Source organism: Homarus americanus, unplaced genomic scaffold (genome assembly GCF_018991925.1).
Source record: "Homarus americanus isolate GMGI-L3 unplaced genomic scaffold, GMGI_Hamer_2.0 scaffold52806, whole genome shotgun sequence".
In the NCBI taxonomy this organism is placed as follows: Eukaryota; Metazoa; Arthropoda; class Malacostraca; order Decapoda; family Nephropidae; genus Homarus; species Homarus americanus.
The window spans coordinates 8,450,215-8,471,293 of record NW_024720773.1 but is presented as its reverse complement, the minus strand read 5'-3'; the positions used below and the strand labels follow the sequence as shown (position 1 = coordinate 8,471,293).

General features: G+C 34.3%; 2 protein-coding genes across 2 annotated transcripts; one reads left to right on the top strand and one right to left on the bottom strand.

Annotated features, from left to right (window-relative positions):
* The first annotated feature begins 641 nt into the window (after positions 1-641).
* On the top strand, positions 642-8,470 carry LOC121861012. Its single transcript, XM_042358462.1, has 3 exons — positions 642-885; positions 2,751-5,452; positions 7,708-8,470. The coding sequence occupies exons 2-3, from the start codon at positions 2,778-2,780 to the stop codon at positions 7,892-7,894; spliced, it is 2,862 nt and encodes a 953-aa protein (XP_042214396.1). The 5' UTR covers positions 642-885; positions 2,751-2,777; the 3' UTR covers positions 7,895-8,470.
* Positions 8,471-9,475: 1,005 nt separating this feature from the next.
* Positions 9,476-20,880, bottom strand: LOC121861013. Its single transcript, XM_042358463.1, has 7 exons — positions 20,751-20,880; positions 19,083-19,591; positions 16,412-17,011; positions 13,950-14,303; positions 13,056-13,243; positions 12,024-12,132; positions 9,476-11,025 (listed from the first exon to the last, which is right to left on the bottom strand). The coding sequence occupies exons 2-7, from the start codon at positions 19,558-19,560 to the stop codon at positions 10,916-10,918; spliced, it is 1,839 nt and encodes a 612-aa protein (XP_042214397.1). The 5' UTR covers positions 19,561-19,591; positions 20,751-20,880; the 3' UTR covers positions 9,476-10,915.
* Positions 20,881-21,079: the final 199 nt, after the last annotated feature.

Sequence of the window (21,079 nt, the reverse complement as noted above, 5' to 3'; positions counted from 1 at the left end):
TGGCAGGGCTCTTGGATCTACAACTTGTGTGCACTCAAGGTAGACCACTCTTGATCTTGAGTCTTGACCTGAGCAATGGTTTGTCGAGACTTTTTCTTGAAGGTCAGATAGGACGACGTGACCACCTGCTTATGCCAGCCGATTCACAACTGGCGGAGGATCTGCTTGATTTGTTAATTTTTAGCATTTTTTCTAGAGTTCGCAATAAAATCGCAAAAAATTTCCAACTATACATATCTTTATTCCGTTACGAAAACCCGTATGACAACGGCAGTAATGTTCCTCTGTGGTTTCTAGAGAATATTGTCTCAATTTTTCGATTTGCCGTGAACTTCCCCCATTTTCACATTTAAATATTATAATCGCATGTACCAATACCTCTCGTAATTTATATTTCGAAAAGCTAATATTTTCGATCTTGACCCAGTGCAAATCGTTTCAAAACTTGTAAGAGGGTATCATTTATGAATTGTACTGCATTCTCTAAACAAAAAAAATAAGATGCATCATTTTAAAGTATAAATCATTGTGCTTTTCAATGCTGTATAATTCCCGCTCATTAAATTTTTGATTTAAAAATCATTAGCCTCGTAGGTTTATGAAAATGTGATTAGGTTCTTAAAAGTTCAAAATCAATAGTGAAAGTTAGTGTACTGCACTTGTGGCCACTTTGCGGATAACTATTTTAATAACTTTTCCTGGTAGGATTTTGTATGCAGTTCAATTTTAAGAAACAGTAAGATAAATAAAAATTTACGAGTCACAGAATATTGGAACTGAGTAACCAACTGGCAGCGGCGGAGGAATATGACTCTATTAGAGGCGGGGATCTGTTCAACCCGGTAGTGGGAGTCCCGCCATGAGGAATGGAAACCACGAGTTGATGTAAGTTAGTGTTTTTTTTTTTTTTTGTGGGAGGGGAGGGGTAAATTATCAACAAATACAGTATGCACATGTAAAGCAGGACGAGAACCAATTGGGGAATAATGTAGTAGAGGATTGTAATTCCAGTGAATGCATGATTATTTCGGCCAGTTTTGACTGCTGAAATAAACTACTTGGGTTTCATTGTCAGAAATTTGCTGGCTAAAATTGTTAGTTGTGTTTCTACCTAAGGTATGGACGCTCTGTGAAGTCAAATCATCACTCACTCTAACATTTCACACAACTTGAGAAATGATGGGGGTATTATTTTACTAAACTACAACACGAGAATCTTAGGAATTTGATCTTTGCAATCAATAGTTTAGACAATTCTAAGAATGTTATTTTTTGACTTCTAGCAAACGACTAAAATATGCCGGGGGGTGTGAGGTTAAGTTATGTTGACCATAGTAGTCCGGTTTCTGCACATTTTCATAATTTAGTAATAAAGCTTGCGTGTTGGTTGAGGAACTTAAGGTAATTAGTGGATATATTTTTTTTAGGTCTAATTGATGGTCTACTCTGGGTATTTAAAATATGAACGTCATATTTTTTGCCTTATATAACTACAGACCCGTCTAGATTGTCTAGGACGATGGCATGTAAAGGTTGAATAATGCACCAAATTGGGTGGCTAAGCTAAAATAGATATATCAAAAAGTATGTTCTATACATACTGTACCAGTTAGATTACCGAGTGAATACCTGAGCCTTCCTCCTGGGTAATAGTTGACTTGTGCTGTAACCACTGTACTTATAAATTTATACAATAGTATTGTAACCATCATAATATTATTAATCATGTTGAAATTGAGAAATTAAAATTTAATTCTATAATACAGTACAGTACTGTGCATCCACTTTGAAATTAAATCGACAAATTATTTTGTTTTAAAACGTCTGAATACATAAGAACCTGATGAAAGCACTAATGGACTAACCTAACCCAATGTAATCTATTAACCTAATCTAACACACCAATTAGTGTTATTACGTTTAATCCTCGTGTGAAGTAACTGGGGTTCCTAATCTAAAGATCCCCCTTTTGATTCGACTGTCGTGAAAATAAGAACATATTTAATACTGTACTTCAAGCAAAAATTTAAAATCACACTTTTCCATGAGCCCCCTGGAATTCTTCCTTTGATTATCCCAATGTCTATGGATGTCTCTGACTGGCAACTAAGTACAGGTACAGTACATATTCTTTATATTGGAACATTGTTACTGTACACTGGTTAATGACTTTTGCCAGCTTCTTTTCAAAATTGAGATAGTGTATTGTAAGGTACAGTACTGTACAATACTGTACATTTCTTAGTTTTTTGGACCTGATTTGTATACATTTGTATCCAGTACAGGTACTGTTTACAGTATATTTCTCAGTATCTGATTTGTCCATATTGATATGTTAAGCTCAAAGACTGAAATACAACCACAACGTGTTGTGGCTTGGAAAATAACCAGAAAGATAAATTTTGCTATAGGTTAGGTTAGAATAGGTTTGTTTAGTTTAGTTTGGGTTTGGTTAGATTAGTTCAGGTTTGGTTAGATTAGGTTAGTTTCAATTAGGTTAGGTTTGGCTGATACCTATGAATCCACGATACAAAATTTCACTTTCTGCTTTTATATTTTAAAAAGGTCCACAATGCATTGGTAGGAAAAAATAAATAAATCCATCATTAAACAATAAGTTTTTGTTGACTATGTGTAGTCTTTAATTATGTGAGTTGATTCTCAGTACAGTAATTGAATGATGTACCATCTTGCATAAATAATTATGGTTTAATGTTGTGATTGGTAATTAGTTTTACTTTAACTTTTAGGTGGCAATAAGAAATTAAGTATTCAAGATGCAGACTGTTGAAAGTCCACAAGCTCTATCTGGTGTGATGAAACCAGAGGATAAGGAGAAGTTACAAAAAAAAGCAGCTTTCAGCATCATCTTCCGCTGTGTTGAGGAGGCTGGGAAGATGGTCATGTGTGATGTATTGCGTGTTCTGTATAAGCACCCCAGCATGAGTACCAAAGGAGGCACAAGGGCTGTGAAGGATATCTGCTTAAATAAGCTGGGCTGGACAGAAGATAAATTAAAGAAGAAGTTAAGTATCTGTACAGAGGACCAAAGATATCTTAATTATGATATATCTAAACAGTCTGTAAGTATGTCATTTGCATACAAAGTGATGGTAGAAGTCTGTAGTAACCTCTATGGATGGCTTAGTGATGAATGTACAAGTTTTATAAAAGTTCTAAAAACATACAAGAATAAGATATGTCATAAATATGACCTACAAGAGGAAAATCTTGCAGTAGAATTGGAACATTTTTATAAATTAATCAAATCTATTTATCAGGATGTTAGTGAAGCCTTTGAGGTTGACATGGAGGTCAAATTAAAGGATGTAGAGACACTTCTGAAACAAATCCAAACCCAGAAATGTACATTATCTGATACAATGATTCTTTGCAATGATGAATTAGCACTTATGATTGTGTCAGGTCGAAGAGAGTTGGCAAGCCGATACCCAAAGCTGAGAGTTTGCAGTCCTTTAGACTGGATGAATGGCAAAGAGACTGAAAAATTCAAACTTAAGCTAACTATAGACTGTACAGTATTGACAATTGAAGACAGTATAAGAGAGATGAAGGTTGAAAATCTCTTAACAACAGATGCAATGATTCTTGGGAGGTTCAAGATTCCTTCAGTGTTACTTATCAGTGGAGAAATTGGGTCAGGCAAAACATCCCTTTGTCATTACCTCCTTCAGGATTGGCAAAAAAAGCATTGTCAAGTTAAGAGGATAAATAATTTTGATTTAGTACTTTTGGTTGATGCAAACAAAGTTAAGACCTCCTCACTAGAAGATTACTTGCTTGAAGAGTTCTTGATAAATACAGGTGTCTCATTTAAAAAAGGAAGGATTATACCAATACTCAAGGAGTTAGATGTTTTGTTCATCATTGACTCTTATGAGGCAAGTTCAAAAAATCTCTGTGCTATTGTATCAGAAATATTTTCAAATTTCATTGAGAAACGCATCATTCTTATGACACGCCCAGAATTCAAGCAGGTGTGTGCAAACCTAATATGGGAACATCATGTTGGCCATCTTCCAGTTGATATTTGTTGCATGGATGATTCAAGACAGATGACATTTACCTTACGTCTGTTAAAAGCACTAAAAGAAGAGACCAATGAAAAGAAAGAACAGTTGCATCGATATTTAGATGGAAATGGTAGAGAACTAGGCAGTCACATCAAACAACCAAATACACTAGGTCTTCTTCTCATGCTATGGAAGAAAAAAACAGATATACTAAAAGGAATGACAAATGCCTCACTTTTCTACAATAAACTTTGTCACGGCTACATTAATATGGTTAAGCAACATCTTGCAAAGCCAGTAGAAGATTTTGGTAATGTTAAATCAACTATTATTGAAGCTATAAGTAAATATGCTTGGAAATTGTTGATATCTGGACAGCATGTGCTGTCAGATGAGATAGTGGTGGATTTTGATAATTTGTGCAAAACAGTAGCTATTCCTTCTGACGACGTGTTGTCAGTACTCATGTTACGTACCTATGACGAGAATGTCACTCCACCCAGCATAAAGTATTCTTTCATCAGTGAAGGTCAGCTTCTGTACTATGCTGCCTCTTACATAACCAAGAATCTAGAAAAAGAAAATAAAAATATCCAGAGCATCTATGAGAAAGTAAAGCATTTGCACAATTTGGAAGGTTTTCTGCTAAAATTAGTAGGTATCCTTAGTATTTATAATAAATTAAATGATGTTTCAGTTAATGCAATGTTCACAGTTATTTCTCAAGCCAACTTCCCATCTGAAAATTACAACTTGTGGTGGAAATTTGTAAATGAGAGTAGACGTAACCACCAAGTATGTAAAATCATAGCTCAAGAAAGATTACCTCAAGTTCATTGGGTTCTTGATGCCAAAAATGTTGTTTCTGGGCTCAAACTTCTTGCCCATACTCCTGTAAAACTCAAGAGTGTAAAAATTGAGATTCATAGTGACACTGAACCCTTTCATATTCCTGAGTTCCTTAGAACAATGGAAAGTCTTCCTGGGTACTTAAAAAACCGCACTCAGCAAGATCCAATAGAGGTAGAACTTCACTTTTGGCGCCATGATGAAATTGGTGACTTTGGACCATCTGACAAATTTGTGCAAACACTGCATCCCTGGGGTCGATTGAATAACTTTACGGGTTCCTTAGGCGAGCAAGAGGGTGGTGATGAGGTTCTAAACATATTCCAAGGCATCAAAACTATCCGGACACGAGTGACAACCCCAGGGGTGCTCAAATCTCTCCAAAGGAAGCTCCATAACATTGCCAAAACAGTGAGGTTCATCCGCCTCACTCTTGCCTTGCCCACACAATGTAATCCCAATGCCCTGACTCCACTTTATTTCCAAGGCAACTTAGAACTCAACTTTCTTGGAGTGAATGATGACTGTCCCCAGTGGGTGGTGTCTGCAGTGCGGCGAATTTCTGGACAGTAAGTACTACATGTAATATACCGTATAACTCCCCTTTTTATTGCACACCGTAATTGTGGTAATATGCATACAGTAGTTGGAAGTTGTATGTAACAAAGGGGTGAGAGGGATGCATTAAACATAAGTAATACTGTACAGTATTCGGAATTAAGCCTAGATATCTACATGTGCAGAATATATTCCAGAACTGGACTGGCTGGCAGTCTTCTAATCATTGTTTTGTGAAAAATTTTCACTTGTTAAAATTTAGTGCTAGACCAACTATGTGTGTAGAAGAGATGGTGCAATGAAAGTGGAAAACAAATGCATATAAAAGATGCTTTCTCCTCAAAATAAAAGTTGCATATTAACATGAAAGGAAACTTTTGATGCATTTTATTGTTTAGGTTTGGTATTTTTAAATTATTTTCATAAACTGCCAGTTCTGTTGTTTTCATTATTAATTATTGCACATAGCAACTTCCCTGTAATTCTGTCTGATGCTGTTTCTTCACTACTTTAATTTTGTGAATACTGTACAGTTAAATTACTCTAAACTGTAAGGCAATAGTAATTTTGTTACGAAACACTAGTTTCAGGCACATGGTTACTGTTAAGATGGCCCCTTTATTTGTTAGTTGTACAGTACTGTAGATGAAACCAGAAAACTTAGATTAGACATATTTATCCATTAATCCTAAATGGTGTTTGACTGTCACTGCTAACTTTTATATATATATATATATATATATATATATATATATATATATATATATATATATATATATATATATATATATATATATATATATATATATATATATATATATATATATATCACAAGAGTAAAGTACTATTGGATATTGGTAGCCATTTTCCTTCTGTGAAATTTCATTATGCCCAAGTCACACTACAGATTCTCATTTTGACGGCCGTCTCTATGTCACATTGTAATTTATGATGCCGTACTGGACGGTTTGGTGGACACTAGTGCCTGTCGACGCAGGAAAGATAAACTAATTTCATTTTGCATATCCAAACAGGAAGTGCTGGTGCCTGTCTATGCTGTTGAAATAAGTTAAAGATTCGTGTTAAAAATTTAGTCAAATAAAAATGAAATTCAGCTTAACTAATATCATCACTCTTAAAATATATGGATCGTAAACATTCATATTGGAAATGAAAATCTTCAATACAATGATAATATGCAGATTTTGAAGGTAAAGCAACACTGTACAGAAGATATTTTTCTGGCATTTGTTTTACTCCTCTTTTCAAAGGTGATACACTTTTTCTGTGGAAATAAGTTTTAACTCAACTTAGCATTAATAAATAATAAATAATAGCTGCAGCTTCTCCCTGACTTACGACGGGGTTAGGGACCCAAATCCAAGTCGTAAGTCGAAAATGCTTAAATAATACATAGAAAATCTAAAATGGGTGTCTCTTTTTCTTCTCAGCACCACAAAACTCTCACTTTTAAGCTTGCCAGTCATTTTAAAGTGAATTACAAACGAAAATTTTGTCAGTACACAGCGCAATCACTGACGGAACTCATAAATACGTAATTTGACAAAATTTTGGACCGACTGAGGCGGTCGTATGTCCGGGTGGTCGTAAGTCGGGGAGAAGCTGTACTGTATATTAATAAATAAATTGAAGCTGGGTCAATCTACAGTACTGTATATGTCCCTTTCCATAAAGTATCTGCAGCATATCTACCAGCTCAAGCTGTGGACTAAAGAATAGTATTAGTCTTCAAAATAACCCTAGACAAAATTATCAAGAAATGGCCTCCTTCCCTCAGCATGGCCACAAGGTAAATAAGATAAAAAATCAACATGAAGTGGCCTCTCAGTATTTGTTGTGGCCATTCTCTTCTAGCTGGGGCCTCCGTGTGTCGTTGCGAGGAATGCATATTCAGGTTATCATCATCCATGTTTGTTTAAATTTTAATCCTCGTATGAATGGACCAATGTTTTTGTGACACCATCGATTACTATATGACATCAGAGATGGCTGTCAAAACGAGCAAGTATGATTCGGGCTTTAAGCAACATTTATATTTCGAGGGTTGATAAATGTTTGAAATATTAAATTACTCTGGTTATTGTCAAAGAAATTTCTTTTTATCTGATTATAAGTGCCAGTCTGGCAACCATATTTATTACTCATGAATTACCCAGCAAAACCGATTAGAATTTCTTTGTGGGAGGAGTTGCAGGGATGGGAGATCAGTAGAAGCACTTCACTCATGCTGTGTAATTATTTCCAGGCGAGGTTGCTGGAGGGTGTGCCTCCAGGCATGTTCTATGAGGTATGTGAACCTTGAGTGGTTAATATTGAATCTACACGGACTCATCCTCAACAAGTTGACAATTGGCTGCGTTGATGAATTGGATGAAAAAAGTCAGAAGCAGTTGGAAAAGATGGTAGGATTCACCATCAATTGGTTAATTTGAGAGAATAGATAAACCACATGTTGTCATTCTGTGTTTAGTTTCAAGTTTGTTAAATTAGTTTTAGGACTTTTTAACCAAGATTACAATATACAGAAAGGACTTTTTTCTTTTATAAAATGGACCCGAAATGTTTTACACAGACATATATTTTATGTTGATTTACCAGTTTTTGGTTTTTCCCATAATACTAATTATTTTACTGAGAAACTGAAAGGCTTTACATTTAGTGTAAGTTTAACATTTTTGGGATAATATATAAATTATTATTTGGGCACAGTAATTACTAAAAGGATTATTTTACAAACTTGACATCAGGAGAGTTTCAGTGGTAAAGGATTCATTTTATTGACTCCTTGTCAGTTCTTAAAAATATGACATTAAATTATGTATTTCTTGTCTTTATTTGTATTACTATGACTTGCACTAAAAAAATTTGTAGGCAGAACAGTACGAGTAGACCCAGTACAGGTTATGACTAATGCTGTTCACTCATTATTGCAGTTTATTGAAATACGTATTAATTTTTTTTTTTAGGTTCCAATAGATTCTGTATTATTGGTGTAATTTGCATTGTTTTCATTGGTTGGATGTGTAAATGTTGACCCTTTGGGTCTCATTAACTTTAGTTGGCAAGAGGAACTTATATATTTCCCATGATAATGAAGACAACTGGTTTAGGATACGAAGGAAGCCAACTGTAATGCTGGACAGTACTGTTTTTATTATCATTTGTACCATTATCAATATTTAATTTACTGTGATGTCAAATGAAAATTTCATATTCACCATTAGTTTTCTTAAAGATGGAGAGACTTAGAGTAAGGCATAATACTGTAGTAACATAAATATGTTGGGGAGAATACTGACATTAGTTTGTAGGTAAAGTATGAATACATTGTCCTATTTTTACTTCTTATAATTATTTCTCAAAGTTGTTTTTGCTCATAGTCATTTTTGTCTTCAATAATAGTCATTATAAAGCAATTTAAATCAGTTACTCTGTATTGGCTACACCATCAATACTTGTCACAGAGTGTTTACCTATGCATTTAACATGTCACCACAAAAGTCTGTTTACATGAATTTCCCTGTTGTATGGTAACCTGTGTAGGATAAATATATTCATATTACAGATTTCAAAAGGAAAGCACTACTAGTTAACCACATCCTTGCCCAATCAGGTCACAAATATTGAGATGATGAGAAGAATTATCTTCTTATTTCCATCCATCTATGTGACTCTGAGCCCACAGGAGTGAACAATACCCTGGGTTAATTTGCAGTCTATGGTATAGTAGGAAAGACTAGCATAAGTACAGATCACACAATTAAGCAAAACCTCAGTGTACCTCTTTTTCTTTACTTTCCACTATGATGACAAAAAGAAAATTGCACTCATAATATCCCAATAAATTTAATTTTAATAAGTGATCATCAGTACTCCATTCATTATTGTAATGTTGATATCCAAATACTGTATATCTACACTGGTTTTCTGTTTGCAATAAAAGTAATAGTAAATTTTGAGTTTGAAAAATTGGTGTATTAATCTTCAATGCTATGTGAATGAAACCTGCTTAATTAATGTTAAATTGGATCTTTAATGATAAGAATATGGTATGGGTAATTAAACCCTAAAAAAATAATGTACAACTCCTTTCTTCAATGTTGAGTAGCAACTGGTAAACTCAACTTATTGAACTGGTCTCACCTCCCTAATACTGTATTGAGCACAGAGAAGCACATAAAATCAACTAGATACTGACAGCAGAAAAAACTTGACACTGTACATACAAAGCAATATAATAATGAAGTATGGCACAAAACTGAAAAATTTGATCAAACAAAACACTAGATGGCAGCATATGACTTCTCTTGGAGACACAAACCTTTACATGGTACCGTACCATTAAAAAAAATGAAAAATCTATGGTGGTAGGCACTTGAGACCAACTTTCTGAAATCTTGTACTGTATATACATTAGAACTTTGTCCTAACTGGGTGAACAGTTAAAAACCAAACACCTGGTATTTGTTGCAACAAACTGTGTTACCACAGGTGGCAAAGGCAGTTAATAGGTGGCTTTGGTGCCTTCAAACTGTATGACCTCACCCAGAAATAAAAATTTCTAAACAAAAATATTTGCCTAAGGTATGTTACACACATGCATTCAATTCATAAATACTTTGAAGATAACAGGAGGGAAAAGAATGACCAAGAAAATAATGGAAGTATGTAATAAATGTTATGGTCATCCAGGATGCAACAATATGTGTACATGAGCAGAGAGGATGGTGTCATGTGGTAACTGGGACAGTACTTATTGCTCAGTAAGTCAGAAGTCATAGCTTACAGCCGTTATACACAAATATCAAACATCTATGACTGACACTAAAAATAAAAATGGTATAAAGGGCCCCCAAAATTCTCGGGGGTTAGGTTCTCAAAATGGCCGTGAATCGCCAAATCCGTGAATAAAATCTTTACTTGTGTACAAAAAATTTAGTATTGTATGTCTCACAAATAATCAGAAACAAATTTATTAAAAATGTGAGTTTACCCTCAAGTCCGTGCTCTATTAAAGTACTGTAATAGAGAATGAACTTGAGTGTAAACAGTCAAATTTTTAATAAATTTGTTTCTGATTATTTGTGAGAGGATTTTCCAATTATTATTCATCTGTGTGTGTGTGTATCTACACACATATTTACAATACAAGTAAAAGAAATTAATGTCTCTAGAACGAATGACTCTCTGTTCCAGCCACGAAAACGAGGCAACTTTAAAACTACCCACAGACATTCTTGGGTACATCCAGGGTGTCATCCGCGAATAGCCGAGAACCGCGAACTTGTATGGGGGGGGGCCTGTATTAGTTAACATGTTATAAAAATATTTAAAAAAATTTAAATTATGAGATGTTAACAACCAAATGTCACAGAAATTAAAATTTTGGAGCACTATTCAAACTTATGAAACCAACTGTTTGTTTCTTACATACTGACGTGTTCTTGTGTGTGTTACAGGTAAGTTGCAGCTTCAATAATAGCTGATGCTTCTCTTGATGAGAAAACAAGAAAAAGCTTCAACATCTTGCTTCTTCCATCCTTTTTTATGGACAATTTTTTACCTGTGGATTAAAAAAAATATTTTTCAGTCTTATTTTAACCAGCTCAACTTCACTGTCATTATATGGGAATTACAGTAATGTAACTGTCTTTATATTTCTGAATCAGAGCAAAGGAAACACATTACAGTGAAACCTTGAAGATTTGGACCATGTAAATCCAGATTTTGGAAGATTCGGACAAAAAAATTGGGGGTTCTGGGCTAAGAAGCATTCCCAAAACAGGGTGAAGGTAGTTTTAAGCTTAAAGTTTTTATCTTATAAAATGTTACAGATTAAACTTGGTAGAATATTGCTGGAATTCTTGCAAGATAGCAAATAATTTGAGTATAGACATCACATGGTTTGCACAAGAGATCAAAATATAGCCTTTAGTGTAGCACATTTGAGTACAAAGTGAGTACAGTAATATGTTGCTCAAAATTATGGCTTTTTCACAGGAAAAAATATATATAACTAACCCCAGTGGTCAGGATAATATGTACTGTATTTTTGGTGTTATTTATATCATTATTTATCGTTTCTATACAATTAGTACATTCGCCAGAAGATTCGGACAATTGGCTTTTTTGGACAGGTGGTCCCCCCCCTTTTAGTCTGGATCTTCGAGGGTTCACTGTACAGTACTGTAAAAATTTAGAGATAACATAGAGGGAACAGAGGGCTAATTTTAAAATGAACCTTTCCAAGGATAAAAAAAAAAAAATCAATTAAATGTGATGTAAAGTAACTTTTTTTGAGTGGAAGCCAAGTCTTCAGAGGTGGGACATTAAGAAGGGTCATATAAATAACCCATTTCAACTAAGTTCCATTCAAACTTCATTTATTTATATTTACTCATTATATGTATAAGTTGGGAACCAGTATTTAAAAAATTTAGGAACAGTTACAAATTAAATAACATCTATGAGCAGCTCAGCAGTGTTATTGTAAGTAATGGTGAATAATATACTGATAGAAAGATCTTAATGTACAGTACAGTGTATTTAAAAATTTCTTACCACTTGTTATAGTCGTGTTAAAGGACTGGTTTAGATGAATGGCTCTTCCTTCGACTGTTTTTTTTTCTAGTACATGCAAAGTACCACATCCATCAAGCACATATAGGTTCTGAAAAGTACCAGTGAGTCCCTATAAAATGTATATTCCCCACCAAGAAAACAATAACTACAGAGAGAACCGACATGGGTTCTTTTTTGTACACCTACAGGCCCTTTCTCATGATCATCAATGGATATAGGGAAGGGGGCGATCATCAGTGGACGTTTCATGTGCCTTGTGTTTCTTTTATACAAGTTAAGGGTTAACTACCATAATTTATAGCTGATTAGAACACTACACATACTGAACAAAGAAGCAGGTTTTCAACATTGGATTCTAAGTCAACAGAAGAGTTTGGGATCAAGAGGGTTCCATAACATAGATACATTACCAATTCTACCAACGCAGAATGGATACTATCATGAACATGTGTCCAAGGGCAGCATGTAATAAACCACAGTATTTAGAATGCTCAAATCATTCATAAAATAGACAACAGTATTTTGTGAAGTAGATTTTTGATGACAGATACTTTACTGTATTAAACTTGTGGGCAAGATGATATCAAAACAGGCTTATTACTTTAAAGAAATTGATTAGGCCAAATAATAAGGTACAGTACACATCAAGGTAAAAGCACCAGTTTTGTACGTACAGTAGAATGTCATTTAACAAGGTTCCAAGAGAGGTACATTATTTTGAGTAAACGTCCAGTACAGCTTTGCCCTTAGGACAGTGTAGCGTGCCCAGAGAAACATTAGGCGCAAAATTTTAAATATGATGCGCCAGAATGACTCGCGCAAAATAGGAAAGATTCGCTTTAAATTAAAACATTGTCCTTAATTGTGGGTGTCACTTTAAATCAATAATCTTAAATTGAATCGCTTTAAATCGACGTTCTACTGTACATGTTATATATTCACTGAATGGAAACACACAAAACACAAAAACAAAAAGAGAGCGAACACCTTTCTCCTCTTCGTTCTCCTTACCGTCTCCCTGGTGGTGTTCCAGACTACCTTGCCCCACTCGAGGAACATGAATCCTGAATAAATATCAAGTTGTTTGTCCTCGATACACTTGGCGAAGTAGCACTTATAATCATTCATCTGTATATGGTTGAATTTCAAATCCTTAAACTTGACCACTTGCGGTGTGTCTTGGCAATCTTGTGTTCTCTCTTTAAAAAGAAATAATGTTCAATGAATAAATTGTTATAGTATCAACAAATACAAATCTTCTATTATTTAAGAAATTACAAAGTGCACAAATATTTTATCTAGAAATTGCATTATATATCCCTGAACATAATGATTCCCCAGAAATTTAGTAGTAAACTTGTATTTTCTCCAACTTTATGATTGTTTCAAAACTTAGCAAGCAATATCAAGGAAGCCTTACCCTCACCACTACTAACTTAAGGACAAGCAGTTTGTTTTACATTTTCATTCATTCAAAGAACACAAAAATATATACTGTAAACCCTCTAATTTACACCAAACTTTCCACTGAGAATGAAAGTTTCCAAAAATTTGTCTCCCATTGTAGAAAAATAAGTAGAGTACACAGCATAGGACATTGATAAAGAAAAGGAAAAAAGACAAGTACAGTAGGAGGTATAATCTTCCTACCTATAAAGCTATCACAACAAATGCTATAAATTTTACTGATTGAAGGAGCAGTGTACTTACCAGTTACAACATTCTTAGTACGTATAGTACTTTGGTTCTAAACAGTACTGTACTGTACTCTCAAGCCACTAACAAATTACAAAACAATAAAGTACTCTGACATAAAGGTCTCATGTAAGAGGATTCCTTACCCTCCCCATCCCTATAATGGTCATTCATATATGGTCTCCTAGAAAGGCATTTCTAAGCACCAACCTATACTCCTACGCTTGGAGGGATGTTCATCGTCAACCTCTGCTGTTTCATCAAAGTTGTCATACAAAGGTGAATACAATTTTCTCTTTGACAGAGAAGAGCCCAAGGATGGCGTATGGAGTGACTGTTCAACAGAATGCCGTTTTCCACTGCGACTTAAACCAGGATATGGGGGAGGTACAGGTACCAACTTTTTATCTTCTTTTTTCTTTTTCTTGGTGACATGAAGTTCTTGTTTATGATGAACTACATTAACTTCACCATTTTCTAAATTTTTCACCTCAACTGTTTCAAAGTTCCAAAACTCGAGGGGTTTTGTTCGTATTCTCCCTGACCGTCTCGTGGCTAGAGATTCTGTTGAAAAATTAAAGATATATCACTGACATACACTGAAGTTCTACATCTGTTTACTCAAAAGTTTTTAAGTTCTAAATTAAAACCTAAAGAGGAGGCGAAATTCATAGGCACTGTACATGTAATATACATCAAACAAACTGAAAGAATGACGTATGGATATAAACTATAATCTATATATATATATATATATATATATATATATATATATATATATATATATATATATATATATATATATATATATATATATATATATATATATATATACATCACAGCTAGACCCCGACTTACGACGGGGTTAGGGACCCAAATCCAGGTCGTAAGTCCGAAAATCCGACATAGATAAAAAAAAATTAATAAAAAATCTACAATGAAATACAGTACAGTAAAAGTAATAAATAATGAGGAATGGATACAGTGTGACTGAGCACTTACCTTTAATGTAGTCAGCTGAATGCACATGGGGCCCCCATAATTTTCTAATTATACATGGAGACTACATTAACTGGAAACGTTTCGGTATAGAAAATGCGTGTCATTTGAAGAAAAAAAAAAAAATAATAAAAAATCTGTCGTAAGTCCCGACGGTCGTAAGTCGTAGCAGTCGTAAGTCGGGGTCTAGCTATATATATATATATATATATATATATATATATATATATATATATATATATATATATATATATATATATATATATATATATATATATATATATATATATATATATATATATATATATATATACATACATACATATATACATACATATATATATACATATATATATACATATATACGTATATATATATACGTATATATATACGTATATATATATATATACACTATAGTCTCGATTTATGCGGTCAATTAAACCTGTGGAGGTCCGCGTAAACGAAATAACAGAACATATGGGATTAATTTAAATAGAGACTGGGCCGACCCCCAAACTACACTTTTTCCGACACAATACGTACGTTGTAGTAAAAATAACATCTTAATTTTTTGATGGTATGCACACACAATTAATATTTAAGAGAAATATCAATAATATTAGGTTTTTTAACAATTACGTTTGTAGAAGAGATGGCTGGGTACACAGGGATGGGGGGTTGGTTCTGAGGCAGAGGGCATATTATTGGCCCTCACCTGTATCAGTATCCACCACAGAGGCTTGCAGGGCCTTTTTGTCAAACCCCTCAAAGTCCATATCCTCACTATCACTATCACTGACTTGGGCTGGCTGTGGTGGGTGGCGGGTGAAGAACTCAGTAATGTTTTGTCGACTGGGCGACCTTGTGCGCACTCTGCCCGCGCTGCTTCCCGCGTAAATGATGGAAAATACTGCGTAAATAAAAATTGTCGGTCTGTATATTTAAGCCTCTCTCTGTCCATGTAATCCAGTCGCCTCTGAAGATGTCTTGAATAAAGACGAAAGCTAAGGTGCTCCGTTGTTTCCTTTTCCCGTGTGATTTTATCAAGATGTATGTATGTATGTATGTATGTATATATATATACAGGTATATATATATATATATATATACATATTATATAAAATAGTGATGAGCATCATTTGTTAAAGTAACATTCAATACATTTAAAATTACTGAGTGATAGTTAAGCTTTTTTTTTAATCTTGCAAGTCTTTTCATGAGTAAACACAGACTGGCCTTCCCTTTTTCACTACAGCTGCTGTGGCATCATTATAACTCTCATGAACCACACATGATCCCAAGTTCTCTTACTATAGAGGGAATGCTGTTTCTTACATGTACTGTATGTCATTTAGCCTTTGCAGTTCACAAAATTTAAGGTTAGAGAAATGGTTAAAACATTCTTTGAAATAACAGTTAAGCAAATTAAATAAATTGAAAAAGAACGTGTCTACAAGGCAATGTACCTATTGTCTAACATAGAAGAAAAGAGAGATTTATCTTGACCATACAGTATATACCTGTACAAGGCAATATAATGTCTAATGTTTAAAATAAATTCTAACATTCATATGCAAACATAAACAACTGTCCTAAGACCAGACAAGCATCACAGGGGTTAATGCATATACTATACAGACAGACAACCAATGAAAATAATTAACACTACCAACCATTCTTGCTTGTTGTTATATTAAGAGATGGTGGAACAAACACACCGCAGGATTCACCACGATCATGACATATGTTCTTCTTCGGCTTATTTTCCATATTTTGTTTTATACAGTCTTCATGGGAATCTCTGTCATGTAGCACTTGAGGGGATTTCAAGATAGGTTGGCTCTGTACATGTTTGTGTGATGAGTCTACAGCTTGGCTCCCTTGCAGTGGGGCTTCATTTCCAGTGTTTTTTATTACGTTAGTATTCTCTTCAGACAAATCAGTCTCGAGCTCCTCTGGAATTGATACCATGTTAAAGTCAATAAGAGTGCTGCTCTGCGTAACCGATCTGTGAGGCAAAAACTTTGGCACTTTAAAAACACCATCTTTTGCAAATGCCTTCCTGTTTTTAAGTGGCACAGATAATCCTATAGTTTGCTGTAACTGTGGTGTAGACTTAGGATCAACTACTGTACTGGATAAAATATTTTGGAAGCTGGGTTGTTCATAGGCTGTCTGATTCTGAGATGAGTGACTGATGGTGCTGTTTTGTGGAATGAATGAATCCAACGGAGCATTTTTTCTCTCTTCTCTACGTCTGAGGGGTAACTCATCTGGAAAGACACATTACAGTATATTATTACATATATTAAATGTACAGGACTTGTATCTTAGTAATTTGTATTACAGTTCCCAAAATTACCAGCGCACTGACAAATTAATTTTTCTCTTTTGTCGCATGTTGACCCAAAGTAAATCAACGTTTGTCACCAAATACAGGTTGACAATCCCTTATCCGAAATCCTTGGGGCCAGAGGCATTTCGGATTTTGGAATTTTTCGGTTTTCAGAATGTTTTTTTTTTTTTTAATGTGTATTAGCACATCCGGGCACAAGTCACTGACCCACATTGGGGCCTGGGGGGTGAAAATATAATAATAATAATAATAATAATAATAATAATAATAATAATAATAATAATTCATAGGTCTAGGTTGTGTTTCTTACTTATCTTTTTTCATTCTTGTATTTTTATTATTATTATTATTTTATTAATACAGTATTGTTATTATTATTATTAAAATTTTATTATTATATTTTATTATTATTATTATTGTTATCATTATTATTTTATTTTTGTGTATTTTTTTATTAACTATGAATAATTATTATTATTATAATTATTATTATAATTAGTATTACTATTACGTTTTCGCCCCCAGGCTCTGATGTGGGTCAGTGATCTATGCCTGGGTGGGCTAATCCCCGGTAAAAAAAAAAAAAATTGCTCCACAAAAAAACTTTCGGTTTTCGGAATTTCGGATAAAGGGTTGTCAACCTGTAAGACCAATTCCCCTACCACACCACAAGGGAATACATTCACACCATGACAGTACTGTACTGTACTGTATCTTTTAAGGCCATATACCAGAGATATTGCTTTTTTTTTCACCCCAAGCAAGTTCGATTTTGCCTTATTATATGGGGTAATAAATTATTATTTTTGGACTTTTCACACTTGGCCTTTGCGAATTGAGCCACTAAGTTTGTGTACAAATCAATTAATAAGGATTGTAGGCCTTAGTTATTGGTAAATTTTTTACCCCATATGATCATAACTATAGTGCAATTCTTGAAAATAATATACACATATATTAAAAAAAAAAAAATCTAGAACTTCTCTAGTTTGCACACCCTTGGGTCCGACTGTTTGACAAACATGTTGATTTTACAAACTAAAACTTACAACATGGGTGCTATGGACTTCAACATACTAAATAGTTCGCATGCACTCAACATAACTTTTATTATTGTTAAAAATTTTAACCAATGTATTGCAGTTTTTCTGGTGAACATGTTGGATCGTAAGTAATATAAACATAAACTAGCTGAGCCTTCTGTGAACTAGGTATCTACTGATGAACTAGAAAGAGTCTAATGTACAGTAATTCCTAAATACAGGTGACGGTAATCCCGGAGCAGATGGCTAACACCAGAAAGTGATGTTCAATTTCATTAAATTTTTTCACAGATATTCTATGAATGATAGCAAGTAGTAAAAAAGCTTCGACAATGCACAGAACCTAATAGAACCTGACCTGACCGGATCTCCCGCTATATTAAACAGAAAGTACTGTACTTACAGTATTTTGATATCTGGTGCCAATGAAAGCAATTTTGTAGAAGCATCATAGTGCAATTTTACGTTTTTCGTTGCCTTGGGATTATGCTCGGACTAAGCTGGTCAATTGTAAACAAATGAGAAGACGACAACATGTGCCAACAAGGCAAATTTTTCAAAAGAATATTTACGGTAAATAGTTAATTTCTTCGCGTACAAAGCACGTAGACGCATCATTGTGTGTAGTATGATCAGTTTTAACAGCAATATCTCTCATCCTTCATACCCTGCCCATTATAAGTGATTTATGATTGTTGATAGAAAACTAAAAAAAAAAACACTTACAATTAAAATAAAATGCTGTCATATCATTTAAATTACTTACTATCATCCAAAGAACATCTGTGGAAAAAATGACCAAAATCAAAATCTACTTCTGGTGATAGCCATCTGCTCAGTACAGTATTACCCACGTCACAAGCTGCAGTTACATTAATGAGACCCGGAAATACATTAATGAGATACCAAAGACACTCAATACAGTATGGACTGAGCCAGACTCACCAAAGATGACTGATGAAATACTCTGCTGGTAGTCTACTCTCTTATCCTCCGCCGGTGCCGCCTTTGCTTCCTTCTGTGGAACTTCTTTAACTTCGCTCTTCTTTTTTCTGTCCTTCCTTAGTTTAGATGTGACATCGTTGCTGGAGTCTTTGCTGTCCACGCCCAACTTTATCTTAACTTCCTTTGGTTTAGTTATTTGTTTTTTGGGCTGAGTGTCATTTTCACGCCCTTCATCATTAAGTATTCCTTTGTTTACTCTATTCACTGTTATTTTACTCTTTTTATCTTCTGTGGATTTTTTATTGGTTACATGATAATACTTTGTACTAAAACCATCATATATGGAGCATTTGCTCAGATTAATTACATTATAAATAATTTTTTCAGATTTTGAATCGTCTGGTTTTTCAAAATTCCAAAAATCAAGTGGTCGAATGGTCCGGCGACCAGATCGACGAGGCCCCGTAGAATCACTCATATTCAAAACAGTACTGCATATGTTAAGTCTCCTGTGTGTGAAGAGGGTGACATATTATAATTAATGTAGTACACAAGTCACATATACTAACAACAGTATAATTCAGTACTCAAAGTGTTTTCCAAGAATGATTTTTCTATTATTAAATTTATTTGACTCATAAACTAATTCTAACACTGTACTGCACAATCACACAAACGGTAAAGGTGTAGACAATGGGCCTTTACTAAAAGAGGTTCACATGAGACTCACAAATATTTCAAACGATTGGAATATTCAAATCCAATCCAAATTTTCCTGGAGAAAAGATAAAGTGAAAAATTAAATCTTTGTATTTAAAAGTGTGAGCTCAAATTCAGTAACTATCCTGCCAAAGGTGACTACAGTAGACCTAACTTAGGCTATGGATGCTACATTGTAAATATATTTTTTTTTTACGGGGATTAACCCACCCGGGCACAGGTCACTGACCCACATCAGGGCCCAGGGGGCGAAAATTTAATAATAATAATAATAATTCATATTAAATAAAATTTATAATAAAAAGTAAAATAAAATATTAATGGTAATAATAATAATAACAACAATGTGATAATAATAAATACAAAGAAATGCAAGAATGAAAAAAAATCAACAGTGAGAAACGATATATATGTATGTTGTTTTGTCATGTAATAGAAACAATTGAGACCCTACAATTGTGTGTAAATGAGGCAGAAAGTCAGATCACCAACCTGGGACTTGGTCACATATAGCAGCAGGGTCTACCATTAGACAACACATTATGCTGCCAATATCTCCCCAGGCGGTAGTACCTCCCTGTTTGGTAGCTGCCTACTACCATGGAGACCCGATATTACAGTAGCACCAAATGTTGTTTAATAGAGAATGTCAAGCATTACCCAGAGTATAAGCCTTCAGCCTTCCTAGACATTGGGATACCACTGTTCACACAATTCTACAACTCAGCTTCATGCTTGAAGAACACTGTCATCACCACATGAATTTATGCCTCACACTAGCGGAATGACATTTACAAACCATAGGAAAAGTAAAGGTCCTCCGGCATTATCTGTAGTGTTGAGTATTGTTTCCTGTGAAGATAAAACTGGTCGACTTACAATATGTTTGCAAGTAAGTTCTTAAACTGTAAATATATATACACACGGGTTCAAACCCTGCCAGCTTACCTTTTTTATGCATGAAAATCACAATGACCATAGATGAATCACATGACAGTTGACACCAGAGCCACCAAAGGCGTTGTTGACGAACTGCCACTTGGAGTACCCCGCTGTTAAGGGACCCTGTGTGTACTATTATTTTGAATTTAAGGTGCAGGTGTAGTCATAAACAAAGGCAGCCATCGTACTCATTTCTTATAAAATAAATTGTTCTCGATATAAATTTCTTTATACAGTTTCAACTTTAACTCTTATATCACTTGTTCTGTTCAAGAGAAATGCATGGCTGTGTAGTAATGGTAAACAGTTTACAGCTTTTGCTTACTGCACAAACA

What these genes read in the sequence shown, in the direction of transcription:
- LOC121861012 (XM_042358462.1), top strand. Translation starts at nt 2,778, where the DNA reads ATGCAGACTGTTGAAAGTCCACAAGCTCTATCTGGTGTGATGAAACCA. An exon ending in GTGCGGCGAATTTCTGGACA is followed by an intron (nt 5,453 to 7,707) that starts GTAAGTACTACA and finishes AATTATTTCCAG; the next exon opens with GCGAGGTTGCTGGAGGGTGT.
- LOC121861013 (XM_042358463.1), bottom strand. Translation starts at nt 19,560, where the DNA reads ATGAGTGATTCTACGGGGCCTCGTCGATCTGGTCGCCGGACCATTCGA. An exon ending in TATTTCATCAGTCATCTTTG is followed by an intron (nt 17,012 to 19,082) that starts GTGAGTCTGGCT and finishes GTGTCTTTCCAG; the next exon opens with ATGAGTTACCCCTCAGACGT. An exon ending in TATAACAACAAGCAAGAATG is followed by an intron (nt 14,304 to 16,411) that starts GTTGGTAGTGTT and finishes ATTTTTCAACAG; the next exon opens with AATCTCTAGCCACGAGACGG.